The following is a 23,591-nucleotide window of genomic DNA, read 5'->3' as shown; positions in this document are numbered from 1 at the left end:
TTACTTGATGCATCAGTCACTCCCGGAAACGTATAAAAAAATAATTACAAGTGAAACCGGGCCTAAGTCTTTTTTTAGATGTAGTGAACAAAAAGGTCACCAATTCATTTCCCACATCCATCTACAAGTATCTCTGATTGAAATGTACTCAAATTAAACTTCAACGAGCATATCTTAATGCATTTCAACTTATGTGGAATGATAAGATATATCATTTATAAATGTATACTATTTCCACGAACAGACAGCAAGTAATCTGACTTTTGTAATGAATTTTTTTTATTTTTATCAAGTGCCTATTTCCTGTTTGTTAGTGAAAATTAAATGATTATAGCTTCTCTATCTCATTTTTCTTTCTTCCAGCAGCATCCATCATGAATCCCATGTCACATCTATACTACAAAAAGAGCAGCTACTCTCCGTACCGGGACCGGATCCCTCTACAGATCGTCCGGGCAGAGGTAGAGCTGTCACCAGAGGAGCGTTCATTCCTTTTGGCCGTGGAAAAAGGCGACTATGCAGGGGTCCAGCATGCACTGCGTGAGGCAGAGGTCTATTACAACATTGATGTGAACTGTGTGGATCCACTAGGCCGCAGCGCGCTGCTAATTGCTATTGAGAATGAGAACCTTGAGGTGATAGAGCTACTTCTGGGTCACGGAGTGAACACTGGAGATGCATTGCTCTACGCCATCCGCAAAGAAGTGGTGGGAGCCGTGGAGTTACTGCTGTCCCACAGGAAACCCAGTGGAGAGAAACAGGTATGTTTGTGTTTCGGATGCATTTTCACTGCTGAAAAGAGAAGCTTTAGTCTATAGCATTATTATTTCTGTTGAGGTCCAGGCTGGTTTATGTTGTATAGTTTCTAGTCTAGACTCGTTCTGACAATGCTGATAGTTAAGTTAGTTCACCCTGTGAAGCCTGAGATATTAAATAATTGTCACAATATTTTTATTGAATAGTTTATTAATCACAGAAATTTTTGACAAAATTTAGACTTTATGGCCCAAACTGAGACAAAACATGCAATTTGGTGCAGATGTTGTTATTTTATATGGTCAAAAAGTAAGCTGAAATTCTGATAGCTTGTAATGTAAATCAACTAGATTTGGATAACAGTATAGAAAACAACAGTCGCACAAATAATTAAGATTAAGTGCAGTTCAGTGAGTAAGTCTTAGACCGGTCCTGAAAGTTTCTTAAACAATTTAATCCAATAAATCACGAGTTTGAGATTGACCCAGTTATTAAAAAGAAGAATTTATTCAAATGAGTCGAATGTGATATTGTGAATCGGATGTTTTTTGCATACAATCAGTGAGGACAACACAGTGACTCTCAACCAGGGGGCCTCAACAAACTTCCAAGGGGGCCTCAAGGTGATTGAAATTTATTTAAAATAAGACAAAGCAAGCATTAAAATGAGCTAAAACAATTAAAAGTGTAGATATTTCTTATTATTTGGATATTTCTAATAATGAATATACAACAGTCCTCTAGTTATGCCAAGCTCTAAAATATTTTATTGGGTATAAATTGTGGTGGTTGGGGCTTGAGGGACGTTTTTAAAAAACGGAACTGATACTGAATAAGAACCAGTTCTTCATTCCCACACCAATGCACCTGGTTATGACACAATAGATATAAATATAGAATTTTCATGTGCATTTTGTCAGTGTCCTCCTTCTTATGCAATGCCTAATCGTTGTTAGTGTGTATTGAGTGAGTGTCTGTTATTGAACAGTGTGCATGCAGGTGGGAACTGTTCATATTTGTGGTTGTACTCTATGTGCATGTGTTTGGATGAGTGGGTGTTCCAAAGCTAATAGAAAAGATGAGATGGCAGAGATTTATCTTTCAGATTTGATTTTCACCTCACGTAGCACGACAAATCTTTATTGGATTGCATTTTGTTATCCTCTAATCTTTCCCCTCATTCAATGGTAAGATTAACCTGAAATGCTTGCGTTCCTGTATTCTCACAGTTCATGTTTTGTGGCATGCTTGATTTCATAGTGGAGGATGAAGGGGAATGTAACTTCAAGAGAGTTCTGCTAGCATACTCTGAAAAAGGGCATGTGACAGCGGTATTCAATGTGAACTGAGGTTCGATTTGTACAGCACAGTGCCAGAAGGAAGCCACATGCACACAAAAGCTATCACTATGAATTTATCATTGCTTGAGGTTATGAATGCACTTTTTTAGGGCTAGAATCAATTATGCACATAAAATCACTCCCATCTCCGGGTGAATAGATCCAAGCACAGGAAATGCAGAAGCTGCAGAATCTCACTAAATCATTTTTTGCAATTCCATTGAGATGTCTTTACAATTCTTTACAAATTCAATGAACTTAATTCAGTTTCGAGATAAGGGTTTGTTAACGTTAAAGTAATCTGTAAACTCATGGAATTTAGTGCTTGAGTTTCTTCGTTTCAACTAGAATTTCTCACTCACGTGTAGATGTAGATCAACTCAGGAGCTCAGCTGCTGTGTTATCTGAACAATCAGATTTATTTATACTTTATCTAGTCTTATCTCACATACTGTACTGTAACCTCTTGAGGTGGACAAGGTGATCAACTCAAGCTCCACTCTTCACCACAAGGGTACCCTCTAAAACACCAACTAAAGCTATCCAATCAGAGAAAACACATGAAGTGACCAGGTGTAAACAGGCCCTAAGACTTCATTTCAATATTTACTCGCCCCAGCCAGTCCCATGATAAGCAAACTGGAAATCATCTGTCCTTTTTCAGTAATGCAGTGTTACTGCCAATGAAAAATGTTCATGCAGAGGATTAATGGACTGAGTAAACTTCTGTTTAACAAATTTAAACAGACTGCATGCCGTAAAAATAAATTGTGGTAGCTTGTTCAAGAATAGTTTTTTATTGGCTTATTTAAATTATGTAAATTGTGCAAGCAGGATTTTTTTAATGGAATATCCATTTTTTTCCTCCAATATGTCAACCTAATACATAATTTCAAACTATCCCTTTAAACTGAAAATTATTTTCTTATTTGGGATGAGCTCTTCAATATGTCACAAGGCAAAGAACACTGAGCTTGTCATTTAATTTTATGTGGTATTTTTCGAATTCAGACTAAAAATTCACATATCTCCTATTTTTATAATCCCCATAAATCATAAACAATCTCTCCTAAATGAGCGGTTCTAGATTTCCCCCTATTCTTATGTAAGAATAGGTGGAAGCCCCACCCATGACTGGTGACGATCTGCCCTATTAGCATAGATACTACCCTGAGTGAGCCACAGCAGTCCGCCATTTCTGTTTCAGCCATTTCTGCTGTAGCAGCTGGAGATAATACAATGTTAAACATTACAAATGTTCTGATATTAGATGTACCAATAAACATAAGAGTCTCCATAGACTCCCAGCATCTGAGCCACTGAGGACACCATGGTTGAATTTCGGGAAAGTGTTATATATTTGCGTAAGTCATTTTACACCTGACTGCTTCACAAATGAAGGTCAATTCAACACTGGATTTGCACAAAAGATTAACATGACAACTAAATAAATGTATCCAGAAACTTACAGTTGCATTCTAAATGTTGTAACTTCTTCCTGAGTTTCTCCATCAGTATCCAACTCTGGATCGAACATGTAAGCCTGAACAGCGCAACTGACAATTTCTGACATTTGGGTTGCGTGACATTCCCCAGTTTTGTTGTTGCAGAAGTATCCGAAGCGCGAGCTGTAAAGGCTCCGCCCTCTTTTGGAAAGGGGGCCGGGGCTCATTTGCATTTAAAGAGACACGTATTTTTGCTCACACCCAAATAGGGGCAAATTTGACAAGCTATAATAAGTGACCTGTGGGGTATTTTGTGCTGAAACTTCACAGACACATTCTGGGGACACCGTGAAAACTGGGGACACTGTGACACTGGGGACATTGTGAAAAGGGCATAATAGGTCCCCTTTAAAGGGATAGTTCACTTTGAAATTAATTTTTGATATGTTTTAGCTTACCTCAAGGGCATCCAAGATGTAGGTGTCTTTGTTTCCGCAGTAGTTTCAATTTTGATATTTTTAGGTCAAACCGTTCTTGTCTGTCAGTCATATAATGCAGGTCGATGGTCACTGTCTCAAAACACAAGCACAGAGTCCAAATTAAAACAATTCCCCATCGTCCAAATGAAACAATTCCCCATCATAAGTACACATTGATGGCCTAAGACACGAAACGAGCGGTTTGTGTGAGAAAACGAACAGTATTTATATCGTTGTTATCTCTTGAAAACAGCACACGTCCAAATGATCTGACGGCGCGGGTGGGTATAGATATATACATAGATGTCGCCTTGGCTACTGCAGTTCATCGGAACGAAACCGTAGCTAAGCGACATCTAATAAATACTGTTCGTTTTCTCACACAAACCGCTCGTTTCGTGTCTTAGGCCATCAATGTGTACTTACGATGGGGAATTGTTTCATTTGGACGATGGGGAATTGTTTTAATTTGGACTCTGTGCTTGTGTTTTGAGACAGTGACCATCGACCTGCATTATATGACTGTCAGACAAGAACGGTTTGACCTAAAAATATCAAAATTGAAACTACTGCGGAAACAAAGACACCTACATCTTGGATGCCCTTGAGGTAAGCTAAAACATATCAAAAATTAATTTCAAAGTGAACTATCCCTTTAATGTTTTCTGTAAGGTTCACAATAACCAAGAAAACATTAAAAAAGACTGGACGTTTTGAACATTCTGAAAACATTTAGAAATAACTTTTCATAACTTAATGGGAAAGTTAGCAAAATGTTCTTAGAACATATTTTTGTTAGCTGGGTAACCCCAATAATAAGCAAAATTATTAAGATGAGAGACTGAATATTAACATTTCTGAATGTTTCTGGTAAACATTTTTGAAGTCAATAAATCTATTTATTTTTTATGTTATATATTTGAATTTTATTATATGTTGAATTTGCTCAAAGTCTAGAGTGACCGCCCCATTGGAGTGAAGATGCAGGAGACATGAATTATTTTATAGCTCTTTTGTAATTCTACAGCTTCACTGACTTACAAATGAGCAGCGATGATGTTTATGCAGCTTCAGGTAGCTTTGGTGCTCCCTCTTGGATTAGACATACACAGTTTTATGAAGTGAAGTGCTACATCACTAATACTGTTCAGAAGAGAAGCACAGGCTTCCTATACTTTTGATGTTAGAGTGAACAAGCATTAGGGGAAATAAAGCCGGTAGCAAGGTTTGTTCTTTTTCCTTTATTATTTGGTTTTCTAAAGTGAACTCCATTGGTGCAGATACATCAAGTGAGATTGTTGCGGGAAGTGCCGTGGGGCCTAAATTGGAATCAAGCCCATGTACCATGTGCTTGCCGTTCGCAGAGCATGGGCTATTTTGCATTGCTATCACTATAGCAACCCTTGCAGCCACTTGGGAGTTCTGGGCGAGGACTGTTATACTAATGGACTGAAAATAAATCTCAAAATAAAATGCATTTGCAAACCTCACTTAATCACTGGCGTGTAGCACCGCCATACCACAAATCATATTTCTGTAATGTTCTCATGGCAGATATGGCTGTCTTTATGATAGGATTGAGTATTTTGGTCATATACTGGCACTTAAAAATGGATTAATGGCGTCATGCATATGATATGCTTTTAAGTGTGTTTGTGTATTCACATGTAGTCATCTGTGCTTAAAAGTAAAGCCCTTGACTCCTAAACAAAGGTAAACAGTCAGTGTAAAAAGGGAAGGAATTACAAAAAGGTTCATGGGAAGACCTCTGAATGACTGTGGATGTGATGGATGGGGAGAAAAGATACAAATGGTGTGAAAGACATAAAGAAGGAGAGATGAAAGATAGGAAAGGCTCTAACTGGCTTGAGGTTCATCTTTCTGACAGCTGCAAGGACAGCATGATATATAAGCAGTTGTCCTCCATCATTGCTTGTTTCTTTGTTCACTCATCCTGTAAACAGTCTTTCTGTCATGTATCTTGTGTAGCCTCCCTCTTTGTGAGGGGAGGAGTGTAAGGCAGAGGAGGCGGGGCCTTGAATGTTCTGGAACCTTCTGTTTTTAACCACTTCTCATTTCTGCCAAATTAACATTTCTCTAAAAACATGCGTCAAAATATAAAGCTCCAGTCTTAGCTACTCCTGCTAACATGCGTATATTGTGTATTTGGTCCACTCCCTCTCTCTTTATTCTGTTTTTCATCCAATTCTAAAATCCGAAATAAATGAAAATTCTCTCATTATTTACTCATCCTCATGTTGTTCCAAGCAGTAACAGATTTTTTTATTTTTTTTTACGAGCCTTATATTTTAATTACGAACCTAATTGTTTACATCACAAGAGTAAGTTCCTAAGTTATTATTAGTAACTTAAGTTATTCTTAACTTAGAAATTCTTATTGCTTCCTAAGTTATTTTGAATTGGAGTCACGGTTATTGGTAGGTCAATTGTGAACTCAGTAATGGCTCTGAACGTTTTATTGACTGAGTTAAGTCCTATTCATTGGGTGTGTCCAACTTCGCTTTTAGACATACACTCACAAACTACTAAGTGCCACAATTTTGAAGTGAGTTTCACTTTGTCAAGTGGGTGAGGATAAGCCCTTGTCCCCTCAATTTTGACCAAGCCGATGTACACTTCAAGCAGCTCTTTATCCCACAGTTCAACTTGATTGTCATAGCGATCGCGCTTAACTGTAGTGTATAATAAATATTAATTATTTTGAGAATTAATCCTATAATAGTGTATAATATATTAATTATATTGAGATTTAATCGCATCTACCTTATGTTCACAGTCAAAGTTTATACTAGTGATATTTTTTTCTGTTTGTGTAATGCATTTTTTCTCCAACAGCTATCTGTAGGATTTTATATATTTTCTCCAACAACTTATACGCATATAGAATTGTATATAAAACACATTCATAAGTAAAAAAAAGGGTTTAAATAATAAATCAGCTCCATAGTGAATTCCAAGTGATCAAGGGCTTAGTGCGTTCATTTAAACCTTATTTACTAGTTCCGCCAGTAGTGGGCACTCGTGCAACTCAAGTAATGATGCACTTTCGAGTCCACGAGAGGGAGGGAAGTTAGCCAATAAAGGAAGAAAAAAAAAAGTTAGCCAATAAAGGGCATAACAATTTGGAGTGGAACGCAGCCAAGGAGAGAGTTTGAAGCTCTTTTTTGTATCTTTTTAATTGACTCACTACAAAGAACAAGTTCATAAGAGTCACACTGTGATTGTTGCTACATGCACATACTGTAGACGATTTTAAATTATTGTCACACATTTTTATTTTTGTCGGATTTGCGAATATTTTAGTTGCATTCTTTTTCAAACTGTCAAAAGTCTTCATAAGAAAGCATCTAATAGACTCTCACGGACACAGAAGCAATATGCTTCAGTGAGCGCTTGGACTCACGCATTAATTGCATTTGTAATGTGAAGATGAATTTGTACAGCACTCTTTAAAGGAGAAGTTTATTGAACTGACAGACAGCATGCAAAAATACAGAGTCAACCAATCCTGCCCAATTCCTACTCAGAGGAGACACGCGTGTGAGATCATAATTTTAACGGTAAAAGACTGTAAAAGTGCTACGTTAAAAACCTGTTCATTGGTTAAAGGTACAGTAAGTTCCCTTACTCTAGATGGTGAAAAACTGTAATAGATATAATGGGACAGTCATGTAATTTTACAATAAAATACTGTAAAATGCAGAGTTTTATCTCATTTAAGTAAATTAGGGCTATGTTGTTTTTTTGTCATGTCTGTTAATATAATGGTGTTTTGTATTCATGTATTTATGACATTGTGTACCTTCTATTTTAGTGTTTACCTCAAGCTGAACTTTGATCCATCATGTGGCTTTGTTTTTATCAACTGTGTTTTCAGGTGGTTGCCAGTATATTATAAAGGTATCAGTTTTTATTAGAGGTTATTTTATACTGAAATATGGTAAAGGTCTGGCAACCGCAGCTGCCGTTATTTCAGATTTTGTAGGGCCTTTTTCACTGACTAGTTAAAGTCTCCAATTGTTCTTAATTTAATCTTATGGCTGGTACAGCAATCAAATGGGATATTAGAGAGCTGGCTGCACTCTTGTCCAGTCATCTGTATTCTGCTGCTTTAGTTTGTGTTTACATGCAGAGCAGGTTGGTGGATTGCCATAATGATAGACTCGCAGCAGCTTGTGCAGGTGAAACGCTCCATGAATCTAGTGTTTTTCACACTTTCGTTCTTGTCCCCTCTTTCTCAGGTTCCATCATTATTGATGGACGCCCAGTTTTCCGAGTTCACACCTGACATCACTCCCATCATGCTCGCCGCCCACACAAACAACTATGAGATCATCAAACTCCTGGTCCAACGCAAAGTCACCATCCCTCGGCCGCACCAGATCCGCTGTGACTGTGTGGAGTGTGTGTCCAGCTCTGAAGTGGACAGCTTGCGTCACTCTCGGTCCCGTCTCAACATCTATAAAGCGCTCGCCAGCCCCTCTCTCATCGCCCTCTCCAGCGAGGATCCTATCCTAACCGCCTTTAGATTGGGCTGGGAACTGAAGGAGCTCAGTAAAGTGGAGAACGAGTTTCGACAAGAGTACGAGGAGCTTTCTCAACAGTGTAAGCTCTTTGCCAAAGACCTGCTGGACCAGGCACGTAGCTCCCGTGAGCTGGAGACCATCCTCAATCACCGTGATGACCAAAGCGAGGAGCTGGACCCGCGAGAGTGCCGAGACTTGGCCAAACTCAAGCTGGCCATTAAATATCACCAGAAAGAGGTGAGGAAACTTCCATTAGCTTCTTGAGTAAACCTGTTGCTGGTCATTTCTACCCAGGCTGATGTTGAACGTACGATGGGAGATTTCTCCTTCACTTTATTGAATGATGCTTTTGGAGAAAGAGTCTATTACTGTGATTTTTTGCAGTTGTATCTGAGATTTCCCTCCTGTCATGGACGTACATCTGCTTGCAATGGCTTCAGCATAGGCAGCACAAAAACCTCACTTGAAGATTGTGGGCCCTATCTTGCACCCAGTGCAATTGACTTTGTACACCGTCGCATGTATCATTCCTATTTTGCACCCGTGCAAAGCGCGCTTTTCCCTCCACAGAAGCACGTCGCTAAACTAGGGAATGAACTTGCGCTCATTGGGCGGTTCAGCGCAAAAAAGGAGGCGTGTTCCGGCGCAAACGTTCCTTCATGCTATTTTGCAGGTTTAGAAAACAATTGCGCCACTAACCAGGAAAAAATAGTTTAAAGTCAGTGGCGCGTTGCGCATGTTATTCTTATGCTATTTTAAGGGTGCATGCTTGGCCATAATCAATGTAGCGTGTGCACAACGCGCATACACTTTGATTCTCTCATCTATACAGAAGCAGCAGTTTTCATTTTTTGCAAATCATACATTATTACGATAGATAGATAGATAGATAGATAGATAGATAGATAGATAGATAGATAGATAGATAGATAGATAGATAGATAGACAATTTATTAAAAGCATACATCTAGCTTACACATTTACCCAAATTATCATACGCCTTTTTAACCGAAGTTAATTTGGGTGGGTTTCTCCATCCCCAACGTCCCTGACGAGAGCGTTGCTCTCCTCGGCTGTGAACCGCTCCTGGCGCGCGCCAGGCGAATCCGCCGTTATAATAGGATTCCGCTTTAGAACAAGCGCGCCTGCTCTTAAAGGGAATGTGAGATAACGCTCTGATTGGTTTATTTCACGTTACGCCCAAACCACACCTATGAATAATGAAGCTACTTCAGACCAACCCATTTTAGATTTGCGCCTGGCGCAAGAGTCATTTATCCCGCCGGGAAAATAGCAACAGCGCCGAGACCCGCCCACAAAGTTACTTGCGCTTTGCGCTTTGACACTTGCGTTTCAGATGGTTAAAATAGGGCCCTGTGTGCGAATCTCAAGAAAACAAGTCCATTAAACATTATCTTGAAATTTCACCCCCAAATCCAAAGGAATTTGATAGTTTTGCAGAAAATAATGAAGCCTTTTATTAGGCTTTTATCACATTTTTAGGAGGGAAATGTATGTAATTGTTGTCAATAACATAATGCATCTGCATACGTTTTTTATTTTTTTTCTTAATTCTCAGTATTCACTTTGGTTATTCTTATAATATACATTTAAATCAACATAAATTAAAAGCAGTACAAAAACGCTACAATGTAGTATAGATACTTTATTAAAAAATATATATATTTCTGTTTATTATTTTTTATTTAATTCATTATAATGTAATTGTAATGCAGTTTCAGAAGAAAAAATTGTCTCGATTTTTTTATTATTTCATTTTTTATAAAAATAGGCTTCATATTATTTAAGCAAAATATAATTTTGGGGTGAAATGTTGGACATGTTCTTAACAGGTTTTCGGAGATGCACCAATTTACACCATGACATTTTTTGCACTTGATTTAAACTTTACTTTTTTTTTTTTGCCATAACAATGCAGCATAAACACATAAAATTTGAACTGTCATGCCTTTATTGTCATTCTTGTCATTCCCTTAGGTGCATGACATAAGCCAATTGCTTCACCAACCCAAAATTTTACCAGCTAGAGAAAAATCTATCTTTTGTATGAATTTTATTGTATGGAAAAAGTCCACCCACTTTTTCGTGTTTATTCTGTACACACAATTTATTATTATTATTATTCTGCAGACCCTTGGAATATTGTAATGTCTTGTAGGGAAAGTGCCTTTCTATCTTTCTCTCTGAACTTTGTGATCCACAGGGGGATGCGATGTGTGCTGAAGACCAGAGACTTGACGAGATTAGAAAGACAGGAGATAGAGACAATGAGAAAGAAGCACTAGACAGATGAAAGACAGGAGCTTTGTTCCAAAACCTTGTGAGCTGCCACACTGCCTACTGCCTATAGGCAGCTGCCTTCAAAGTCAGCATCCAAATAGTCTTGGAAGTAATTTGAAACTCTCTAGACAATAGCAATCAATGCAACAAATAAATAGAGCATTGCAATTGAGACTTGACTTAAAATTTATATTAAATGACACAGTAATCTAATAAACATAAAAATACATCACACACAAATACTGAGTTAAATTTGAATTACACTGAACCATTTTTATTGACACTGCTTAGTACTGAGTGTAATATACATTTAATCTACATTTCTCCTCATCTGCCATCTTGGATTATTTTTTTTCCACTGAGCTTGTCGCAGTGCATTATGGGATTGCATTCTCCACAGAAGATCCATGATGCTGTCTTAGAATTTGGCCAAAAGAAGGCAGCATAATTAAGTTTTGAAGCCTACCTTTTGGAACAGCTTTCGTACTGGAAGCGCTCCAATGATGCCTTAAAATGCTTCCTTTGTTGGCAGATCACTAGGTTTTGGAAGAAGAAGAAAGAACAAGGGAGTGATGTGCTACAGTAGGTAGAATGTTTGCAGCATTTTCTGAACATATTTGGATGTAGACTTGCATTTGAATAGAATTTCTTTCTACATTTTTACTACTTTGCTGCTGTTGGCTTCCATCACAAAGCAAATATTTAAATCAAAAACAATATCAATGTCCAACTGAGGGTTTATTTAGGTCATACTGCATGTAATAAGTGGGATCATTTTCAGTCAGAATAAACCCTTCCAGGGCAATGGTTTGGATACTGGGTTTATTTTGTGATAATGACTGGTTTGTTGTATATAATTCCTTACTTTTTTATTACTGTTTACTTGACATTATCAAACTTAAAGCACTAACACACAAATGAGTTCAAAAGTTTTTTTTTTGAAAGAAAATGAATGCTTTTATTCAGCAAGGACATATTGACAACAGTACCAATAAAGACTTTTATGTTTGTTAAACAAAAAAATGCACAAAAACAATCTATTTTTAATAAACAGTGTTCTTTTCAACGTTTTAGTCATCAAAGAATCCTGAAAAAAAAATTAGTTAGTTTTCCATAAAAAATCTCAGCACAACTGTTTTCAATATTGATAAGAAGAAATGTTTCTTGAACACGAAATCAGCCAATTAGAATGATTTCTGAAGGATCATGTGACACTGAAGACTGGAATAATGATGCTGAAAATTCATCTTTGCCATCACAAGAATATATATTATGTTTTAAAATGTATTAAAAATAGAAAGTGGTTACTTAAAATTGTAATAAAATGAAATAAAGCTAAATAATCTTCTAATATGTTATATATAAGATGGCATATGTTGTATATATAAAACATAAAGTAAAAAAACAAAACTATATATACTGTATTTTTGATGAAACAAATACAACCTTGGTGAGCATAAGATTCTTTTCTTGTTTTAAAATTAAACTTTTGGACAGTATACGTTGAAGCATGGATTATATCTGCAGTAAACAAAAAACAGCATATGCAGTCGGACTAAAGTCATAAATAAAAGGAAACATGCAAGGTCTAATACATTTTTTTAAAGGCTATAATGCTTTTCAATCAAAATTGTGTGAAAAACACCGTAATGGTACATTGGAAACCACCTCAAGTTATGTTTACTCGAGACTGTGTAAATCAATTTTAAAAACCGTCATGGGCTCTCTAGGGAGATTACAGTGATCTTTTTCATTTTGAAACCCAAACTGTCTTGTTGCAGAACTGACACTTGATCCAAACGGAGGATTTGAGAGTCTGTGTCAAAGCGGTTGGTTTCTCTTCCTGTCAGTCAGAGGTGATGTTAGCCCTGGCACTACGAGACTGCTCCTGCAATTAGCTCTAATTGTTTTGTGCACCTCAAGGAAAGCTGCTGTGAATACAGATCACAATGCTGTACGCATACACACACAAGGGGAAGGTGGTCAAGCCAGATGTGGCGCTTTGAGCCAAGACATGCTATACAGTTGAAAGAGAGATCAGGATTATTATGAGCACATTTAGTGTGCCATAATATTTGTAGTGCTAGTGATTAAAGTTTTAGGGTGAGATTAAAAATTGAGAAAACGTTAGCTGGAGATTTCTAGCTGGTTGCTTGAGATTTCACACAGTAATTTGTCTAATATAAATTGTTAATATGACAATGAAATGAGTCAGAGAAGATGACGCGTAATACTGCGCTGAAATGGTGAGGAGAGTGCAGAGAATCAAATACAGCCATACAGGCTTGAAACATCACTTAAGGTTTTTATAGTTACAGATAATGCTGCTTATGGATTTCATTATATGCTCACGAGTCACAGGTCTCAGGAAGAGCCTCTGTGCTGATGCTTAGAGCTATCCTTTAATTGGATGATTCTGGTCTCTCTGAATGTTCTGGTCTTTTTTGTTGCTGATAAAGGGTTGTACCACCTTGCACAAACGTTGGCAAGACATCTACTTGGTTTCTGGATTTTCATCTTGTAGATGCAATTTGTATTACTGATACCTATAGGGATTGGAACAAGCTTCAAACATTAAGTATCAGTGCTATGTTAGTATTATTTATATACTATTATAGTATTTATTGATTAGTATTTATATTGCTTTGACCAACTGTGGTAATTAACGCATTCATTTACACTTTTAGTTAATAAAATATGTTATTAAGATATGACACATTTAATTAATAACAATTCATTACTTATATTAACCATATAGAATCTTTATTAGTTGCTGATGTCATTTATTAATGGTTTAGTTCTTCATGAGTCATTAACACATGATTATCTGTGCATGTTAGTGCACCCGTATTGTAAAGTGTTACCCAGCTTTTATTTTTATATTTTAAGTTTTTAGTTTATTTTAATTTAATACATTTTAATTTTAGTTTAAGTTTTGGTAAAAACAATTTTTGGTAATTTTTTTAATATTTCTATTTAGCTTTCATTTCTTTTTATTTCCGTTTTTTCATCTAATATTTATATTTTATTAATACATGTTTATTTTGACATATTACAGAGCCCCAAAACACAAAGTACCGGAACATGTACACTTTGTACAGTCCAAAATTCATTGTTACAAAATAAACCAAGACAGGGTGATCAGGACTCTTGACACCAAGCAGACATGAAAATACAAATCTATAACAAAAATTTGATCTCAGAATAGTCAATGACCAAACATTGAGCATTCTAGAGGCGCAGTGTGAATTAAAGCCAACGCATGTAATTTTTTTCAATATTGAAATTAGTGATGCCCTGAAATTTCGGCTGCAGATTCTATTCAGCCAAAAAGAATTGAAAATAGATGCCATTTTATATTGCGTTTTTGTTCAAGTTTTCATCTTTTATTTGATATCAGCTTTATTTCAATTAGTTTTAGTTAATAACTTTGGTGTGTAACTTATCCCATGTATGAACATGAATGATACCCCGAATTATGTGTTTCTTTTTTTTTTTTTGTGGAGAGGTGGTTACATTTCTAAGCAATCAGATTCTAGAGGCCCTTTCTATCCTTCTTCTGATGTCGTTCCCATCTCATCATTTTTTTTCTCATCACCTCCTGTCCTTCCATCGTCTCTTTTTTTCTGTAATTTTGGAAGAGGGAGGAAAGTTGATTTACTGCAGTTGATTAAACCCCCCCTCCCTCATTCCCTCCCTTCCCTCATCCCACCCCTCCGTTCATTCGCTTTTTGAATCGATAAGGATTACATACCCCATATACTCTGAGCAGCACTTTGCTCAATAACTGCTGTGCTTCAATCTCATTACCTCGCCTCTCATCTGAACTACTGCTTGAAATCTGTGCTGTATTCATGCGCATCGATAGACACAACTGCTGATGTTATAACTGTACAGAGGTGGGATCTAGGATTTGGCCAGTGTTATTGAAGGGGACTTAAAAAAGGTTGATAAGTTGATCTGTTACCACGTTTTAGGTCAATCATGGCCAAGTTGTAGTAATTCCTTCCTATGATTTATTAATTTGTTCCCTCCCGTCGTTAAATCAATGCCATGACTTAACTAAAATGCGGGAACAAATTAATAAATCATTGGAAGAAATTCTTAATTCGTGGCAACGATTTCTTTTTCTTTTTTTACATTTCATGTCTGGGGCTCCATACACTTGGATATGCATCACAGCAAAGAAGAAAAAGATGATTTTTCTGTTTCATGCTTACTTTAAAGCTTTAGTGATATTTTTTTCTGAAACAGAAACCAAATCTAAAGTTTCAGTAATTAGACTTAGCTAATTGGGTAATTGAACTCAGTTTGCTGTTCAGTATTCTCGTATTCTCAAGTGATAAAGTAAACCAGTTGTAGAAAAGTTCTTCGGCAGTGAGCTTCTCGATATTTCAGCCAAACAAATTTTACATATTGCTACTCTAGCATCATTTTTTGTCAACGTGAAGTGCGTTCAGACTACTAGTTTATCTACAGTGTGTGCCTCAATAATCTCCTAATTTACTACTTATTAATAGTTAGTAAGGTAGTTGTTAAGTTTAGGTATTAGGTAGGATTAAGGGATGTAGAATATATGGTCATGCAGAATAAGGCATTAATATGTGCTTTATAAGTACTAATTAACAGCCAATATGCTAATAATATGCAAGCTAATACGTAACTGGTTAATAGTGAGAATTGGTCTCCAAACTAATGTGTAAATAAATTTTTTGTTGTTGTTGTTGTTGCTTTTTTGGCTGAATATCCCAGTAAATGAACATACTTAATTTAGTACCTCAGAATAGAACTCTTCAGTTTTATTAAAATAAAGACATTTCAGTAATTTTAAGACATATGAAGCATTTACCCACCATTGTGTCAATTCAAACCTGACTTTTCTTTTCTTTCATTGGAAACAAAAAAGCGAAATTTAGCAGAAGCTGCTCTCCTTTATTCATTGAAAGCGAGTCAGACTCCAAAAAAGACAACAACAACAACAACAAATCACCATAAAAGTAATCTGTACACCTCGTGCACTACATTCCAAGTCTTCTGTTTCCTTGTGATAGCTTTGTGCAAGGATCAGAAGGGTCCCCCTTCACTTTTAGAGAAAAGAGCAGCTTGGGAATTGTGTTAAACATTTACTTTTATGTTCTATGGAAGACAGAAATTCAAATGGTTTTGGACAACATGAGAGTAAGTCGATGAATTTTCAATTATGGGTGAACTAGGCTGTCTAAAGGGACGTTTACACGAGTCACGACAGTTTTCAATTAAAGATTTTGGCAGGTCATTTACATGACAACAGCGTTTTGGGGGCTTGAAAATGCAAATTTTTGAAAACGATACTGTTATCGTCTCCATGTAAACTACAAAAAAGTGAATTTGTGAAAATGGTGACGTCATGTGCATCTATATAGATTGGTGCAGGGATGACGTTATTTTGTAGCCCATCACACTGGTTCTCTCAATAAAACCCCAATAGGATTTTTCCAATGGATTTTGGATTGCAGGTCAATAACTAACAAAAGATTATAATTCTTATACATTTTGTTCATCATGATAATCTTCACAAACGAACTCAATTTTTATCAATTTCAAACCGTACATACAATCATCAGAAGTCTAAAGCTAAACGTCGTCTATATACTACGAACCACACCACAGTCGCATGACTTCAACATCACCATCTCTGAGCTTCCAAAAACTCTTTGTTTTTAGAACACTTTTGCCTAAAAGTTTTGTGTTAATACTAGTTTTCAAGAGCACGATTGCCAACACAAGGAGACTAGTGAGTAGATGAGATTACCTGTTCGGCTGATGCCGTTTAATGTCCCCATCAACATCTATAGTCCCATTTAGCCACTTGTTAGTAACTACTTATTTCAAGACAAGTAAACAAATTTTATGTCATAGAATAAACCGTGAAAATATCTTGAGCTTGTGTTCGCCACAGATCTCATTTCAGGCACCAAAAACCCATTGAAAAAACCCATTGATTATGGGACAACTGAACCGGAAGTGCTAAAATGCTAACTTGTTTCCATGTTTTGACCTACAAAATATGTCATCTGTGCACCATTCTATTGAATGTTCAGTCTGGCACTGTAGAAGAATGTGTATGTGTGTAGTCACGTAGTGGTTCTTTAGAAAAGTGACATCGCCAACTACTGGTCTGGCATGCATAATATATCTTTTTTTTTTTTTTATACCTGTAAATGGGGATTGTTTTGACAACACTGTCGTCTGTACGTAGAACTTTTCAAAAACGCAAAGGAAAAACGTTTCCGTTTTTAGTACACAGTTGTCTTGTAAACGACCGCTGATCTTCCGCTTGTTCTTCACGCTGGATACTGGATGAACATTGGATATCTCCCTGTATTTTTAGCTCTGTACCCTGCCGGAGGAATTGCTCGCTCTGTTCTCACTGCACGCTCACTTACGGCACCCTGGGATTAGAGTATACGCTCCCTCCGCTCCCTCTCTCAAAACATTATTTTCTCTCTTTCTCATACTGATCCAAGTCAAACACACATACAGAGTGAGGGGGGCAGAAAGGATGAGGGATAGATAAAAAAAAGACGGTAAAAGTATCTGACTGAGAACAAATTGTTGCTGAATAATACAACGCAAATCAATTCCTGGTCGGCAGGTTGGATCGCTCCCGGCCAACTGAGCAGCAATGGCTTCTTTTGTTCTGATAGAGCAAAGGAGGAGAGAGAGATAGGTGTATTCTTTCTCTCTTGCACTCTGCTGCTCTATTCTGCTGTTCTAGACCTTGTGTGTAAAGACAATCAATGCTTCTCCGCTTTGATGACTTACAGGAATCCACAATAAGTTAAGCAAAAATGTCTTGCTTTTCTTTTTGGCCCTTATATTAATAGTATACTAGAGAGATAATGGGAACTTCTTGGGGCATGTGTATGAAGTGTATTTTGTCATATACAGCATATAGTGTTTTTTTAGCATTATTTATATACTATAGTATTTATTAAAATTTATTTTGCTTTTTTTTTGTCATTTTAGTTTGTTGTTCTAATTTTGTTATGTGCTGTTGTCATTTTTATTTTTTATATTTTTTATTTCTATTTAGCTTTAATCAGTTTTAATTTTAGTCATTTTTGGTATTTCAAATTTATTTTATAACTGTAATATTTAATTATTAGATCAGAATTTGCATGGGGCCCCTTGTGCGTTAAATGAAAACTGTATCACTTAACCAACACGTAGCCTATAATTTTTTTCCCTTTGGTTGTGTTTTTTACATTTACAAATTATTTATATATATATATATATATATATATATATATATATATATATATATATATATATATATATACACTCACCTAAAGGATTATTAGGAACACCATACTAATACTGTGTTTGACCCCCTTTCGTCTTCAGAACTGCCTTAATTCTACGTGGCATTGATTCAACAAGGTGCTGAAAGCATTCTTTAGAAATGTTGGCCCATATTGATAGGATAGCATCTTGCAGTTGATGGAGATTTGTGGGATGCACATCCAGGGCACGAAGCTCCCGTTCCACCACATCCCAAAGATGCTCTATTGGGTTGAGATCTGGTGACTGTTGGGGCCATTTTAGTACAGTGAACTCATTGTCATGTTCAAGAAACCAATTTGAAATGATTCGAGCTTTGTGACATGGTGCATTATCCTGCTGGAAGTAGCCATCAGAGGATGGGTACATGGTGGTCATAAAGGGATGGACATGGTCAGAAACAATGCTCAGGTAGGCCGTGGCATTTAAACGATGCCCAATTGGCACTAAGGGGCCTAAAGTGTGCCAAGAAAACATCCCCCACACCATTACACCACCACCACCAGCCTGCACAGTGGTAACAAGGCATGATGGATCCATGTTCTCATTCTGTTTACGCCAAATTCTGACTCTACCATCTGAATGTCTCAACAGAAATCGAGACTCATCAGACCAGGCGACATTTTTCCAGTCTTCAACTGTCCAATTTTGGTGAGCTCGTGCAAATTGTAGCCTCTTTTTCCTATTTGTAGTGGAGATGAGTGGTACTCGGTGGGGTCTTCTGCTGTTGTAGCCCATCCGCCTCAAGGTTGTGCGTGTTGTGGCTTCACAAATGCTTTGCTGCATACCTCGGTTGTAACGAGTGGTTATTTCAGTCAAAGTTGCTCTTCTATCAGCTTGAATCAGTCGGCCCATTCTCCTCTGACCTCTAGCATCAACAAGGCATTTTTGCCCACAGGACTGCCGCATACTGGATGTTTTTCCCTTTTCACACCATTCTTTGTAAACCCTAGAAATGGTTGTGCGTGAAAATCCCAGTAACTGAGCAGATTGTGAAATACTCAGACCGGCCCGTCTGGCACCAACAACCATGCCACGCTCAAAATTGCTTAAATCACCTTTCTTTCCCATTCTGACATTCAGTTTGGAGTTCAGGAGGTTGTCTTGACCAGGACCACACCCCTAAATGCATTGAAGCAACTGCCATGTGATTGGTTGATTAGATAATTGCATTAATGAGAAATTGAACAGGTGTTCCTAATAATCCTTAGGTGAGTGTATATATATATATATACTGTATATATATATATACAGTCACCTAAAGGATTATTAGGAACACCTGTTCAATTTCTCATACAGTAGATTTAGCCTTTTCCACATTAAAAAGTTTTACATCCAAAGATATTAATAGTATAGGATAGTATGTCTATAAAAAACAACCAGATAAAGAAATCTTAGTAGACAGGATGTTAAGAAAACACTAGATTCTGACATTGGCTTGCAATGGCAACATTACTGACTTTTCTGGCAAGCGACAAATTGTACAATCTAGTACAAGCTTCCTGTGCGCACTTATCCTACTTGTGATGTCATACACTGTTAAAAATTATATATGTGCTGTTTTGCTCAGTCATAGCCTCATTAATCATTAATATGAGCTGTAAATTGGACTAAGCAGGAAGGAGGAAGCTGGGGAAGGAGGTTACAGGAAGCTGAGAGTTAGAGAAAGAGAGACAAAGAGCTCTTATTCCAGCCAGGAAAAAAGATAGATGACTTTCTGGCTATACAGTAACATCAGGCTTATTCTTGGCAGCTTGTGTGAGAACAAGAGTTTCAGTTCGCTGCCCGTCTGCTTCTACTACACTACACTACCCTGCCCACCCTTGTCATTTATTCATCTCACTCGGTAAGAATAGCAGGGACTGCATAAATTAACCAGCACTCCAATGTCTCTGTGACAAGCCGATTTCTCTCAACAGCTTAAAAACACAAGGAAGTTATGACGAGGGATAACCCATTAGACAGAATGTTATCTTGGCTTTTGGTGCATAGTTGATAATACATATTTGTTAATGTGAATGTTAACTAGTTCTACCCACTGCAGTATTGGGTCAAGCTTATTGCCTTTGTGTTTATATACTAGCGAAGTCAACATTAGTAAACTAGTACGTTTTTGACTCCCCTGCTTACTGTAAACAGCACGGTAGGATTGGTTTTATAGTTAAAATTACAATTCTCTATATTCTTCAGTGTTTGTGTTAGTAAATAATGAAATAAGTTAATTTAAATCAGTCCGCAAACAATGGTTATTTATTAATTTTAGCATGTGTTTCTGATGTATGCTGTGTTGTTCGCTTAATTATTAATCTTTGTCTGTTTACAAAGAGGAGCTGATTGTGTAGATTAAAAACAACTCACCTACATTCAAATATGCATGGAAATGTAAGTATATGCGAGTGAGCTACAGCCAAATTAAAGGACAGTTATGTGGACTACTGCGTTCATGCCAATTCAGAACAATTCCCCATGGTGATCACACACAGTGTTCTTATCAAACGGAATGTCTTTGTTGAAGTATGTTGAACATGTAAGGATATGGTAAAAGGTATGGTTTTGTTCTTTCTGCCTTTCAAGAGTTCTGAAGATTCAGAATTTTCAGCAGCCAGTCTTCAATATCACATGATCCTTCAGAAATCATTCAATATGCTAAGTTGTTGTTGACCTTTATTTTTATTATCAACGTTGAACACAGTCGTGTTGCTTAATATTTTTGTAGAAATTGTGATTATTTATTTGAAATAGAAATCTTTTGTAGCATTATAAATGTCCTTTCGTTTTTTATCATCATGTATCCTTGCTAAATAAAAGTATTAATTTCTTTAAAAGAAAATCTTACTGACCCCAAACTTTGAACATTGGTGCATATCTAAAGTTTTAGCAAAAAGGATTTAGAGATTTAAAAAAATATATTTTTAGAGGCCATGCATTCTTTTTTTCTCTTTTGTTTCTTATCACAACTTAAATTTCTTGTGATAAAGTGGCTTTTGTTATTGCCAAGCCAAGAAAAAAAGAGTATTGTATTTATACTGTATGTAAGCATATATAAAATATTGTATTTTGAGAGAAGAGTCATTCCTTAGAAAACATATTTCGATATGTTGAGATCATGACCAAAAAAAAAAAAAAAATTCATAAAAAGTAAAATATGAAAGTAAAACTTTTCATAAACCTTGTGAACACTGCTGTAGGGAAACTGGATAGTTGCACAGTTTGATTTGAAGATTCTCTGAATTTTCTCAGGATCTGATGTGTGCTGTTGTGTCATTTATGCATATTCTGCATCATTAGTTTCAGCAAAGCATGAATTATATCTTTACTTGCCTCAGTGTTAAACGTCACCTACAACTGTTTATAGTATGTATCGATTAAACCACTTCACACCTCTGCAAGCACTTCAGTGTATAGTTGTGATTCAGCTGCATGATTAGGTAAACAGTTCACAATCTGCTCTGCTTGATGTCATTGTCTTTCTCTTGTGCTGTTGTGACATTCATCATTATTCTCAATTTGAATTAAAAAAAATTCAAATCCAAATGCGAGGACGCTGATCTAAACATTTCACCTCCGATTGTACTTTGAATTCTGCCATGAAACATTTATTGCGGTTAGCTCAAAGTTGTTTTGAGCTTAGTGGCCAGATTAAATATGAATTATGAGTGATTTCATCATATAAATGGCTGAATTATACATTAGCATTGTTCATAATTCAATTCAGAGTATTAAAGCGGTATTTACACATTGTACAGAGAAACACTGGGATCTTTTGCCATGTCATTTTCGCAGTTAAACATGCCAGCGGGCACAGCTTACTAAAGTGGCACGATGCCTATTAATATACCCCTGTGAGGACAGTGGCCGTGACATCTGCCGAGAGTTAGCGCTTTATCCATACTGTATCTCCAACAGCCCATTTGGTCTCCATCCTACTCTTATTCTGTCTCATCAAGATTCTCTTTGACTTCATTTTTTTCCCTCAGCTATCCCCTCTGCGTCCTCCCCTCCCTATGTTGTTTCTACAGTACAAACAGGGACAGGAGACCTCCGTGGAAAAAGCTGGGAGCGATTATTCTTCACTCCAGAGTCTTACACTTGCATTTCTGCATCTCTCACTTATTCGCTGGCCTCCGCCTCCATCTCTTAATCTCTCCCTCTCGTTCATCCTCTATCACTGGCAGCGGTTATTTTTATCTATTCTGTGGGTTTGCTGGTGAGTGAGTGTACAGGTTGTAGAAGTTCTCACTGGTGGATTGTGCCCTGGAGAACACATCCTGATGATTCCTCACTAAGGAAATCAGGGGAAGTGTTTACAGCTTGTTTTATGCGGTACAGCACTGGGATTGGACTTCTGATGTATGTTAGACTGGTGTTTAGTAGAGCTTGGTTAGTAGAATATAACCATTAAATTGTTCTTGAGCATTTTTCAATTTGAGCACAAATTATGAGCATAGCTCTTTAAAGACCCATGACATCATTATTGTTGTTCAGTGGCTTATACTGTAGCTTCTATCTGGTAGCTTTAAGGCCATCTATATTAGGGCTGCCGACTAAAGTTTTTTCTAGTCGACTAGTAGTCGTCCATTAGTCGACTAATCACACGTCTATATATAAAATGTATTTATATTATACTAAGCCATAATGAGCCTTTAATATATATGGGCATGATATATATAGCCTATTCTGTGCTCAAGCGCACACATTAAGCTTGCCGCACAATGTCGTACTTTGATATGTTCAATTGAAAATACATCAACACAGGAAGGAAAACTGTGAGTTTTTTCCTTGAGAAGTTTTAAAAAAGTTCTTCAGGTTTAAAATGTTCTCGTTAAGCTTTATAATAAAGAATCTATTTAAAGATCTATCAAACTTATCAACTTGACTCATGAAGATTAATTAAGTTGTATGACGTTGTCCCATTACTCCTAAAGGCAGAGGTTGGTAAATAATCAATATTTGCTGCTTCGTAACACCTGATGATTACCAATGTTATAATGCTTTAAAGGAACATGCCGACTTTTTGGGACTTTAGCTTTAGACTTTAGCTCCCCCCCCCCGAGTTAGATAAGTCCATACATACCCTTTTCATCTCCGTGCGTGCCGTAACTCTGTCTGACGCACCCACTGCTAGCCTAGCTTAGCACAAAGACTGGAGGTAAACGGCTCCATCTAGCATACTGCTCCCAATGAGTGACAAAATAACGCCAACATTTTCCTATTTACATGTTGTGATTTGTATAGTCACAGCGTGTACAAATAACAAGGTCACATGAGACACAGCCATCTTCTAACCGTATACATACTGGGAACTATATTCTCTGAAGGCGAAGCACTGCTACTTGGGCGGAGTGATTTACTCCAACTCTGAGCGAACTCTCTGCTCCTCACCACGGGGCTTCTCAGGTG

The 23,591-nt window shown here is 37.0% G+C and overlaps 1 protein-coding gene across 1 annotated transcript in view; it reads left to right on the top strand.

The window, feature by feature from the left end:
- The first annotated feature begins 368 nt into the window (after positions 1–368).
- Positions 369–23,591, top strand: part of trpc5a (transient receptor potential cation channel, subfamily C, member 5a) — a 59,735-nt gene continuing 36,512 nt past the window's right edge. The window contains exons 1-2 of the mRNA XM_081361442.1: positions 369–761; positions 8,283–8,804. Coding sequence (XP_081217568.1) covers positions 375–761; positions 8,283–8,804 — 909 coding nt within the window. The 5' untranslated portion in view covers positions 369–374. The remainder of the gene's footprint in view (positions 762–8,282; positions 8,805–23,591) is intronic.

Source organism: Scardinius erythrophthalmus (genome assembly GCF_964197995.2).
Source record: "Scardinius erythrophthalmus genome assembly, chromosome: 3".
In the NCBI taxonomy this organism is placed as follows: domain Eukaryota; kingdom Metazoa; phylum Chordata; class Actinopteri; order Cypriniformes; family Leuciscidae; genus Scardinius; species Scardinius erythrophthalmus.
The sequence above is the reverse complement of the archived record's forward strand: the minus strand, read 5'-3'. Positions and strand labels throughout refer to the sequence as shown.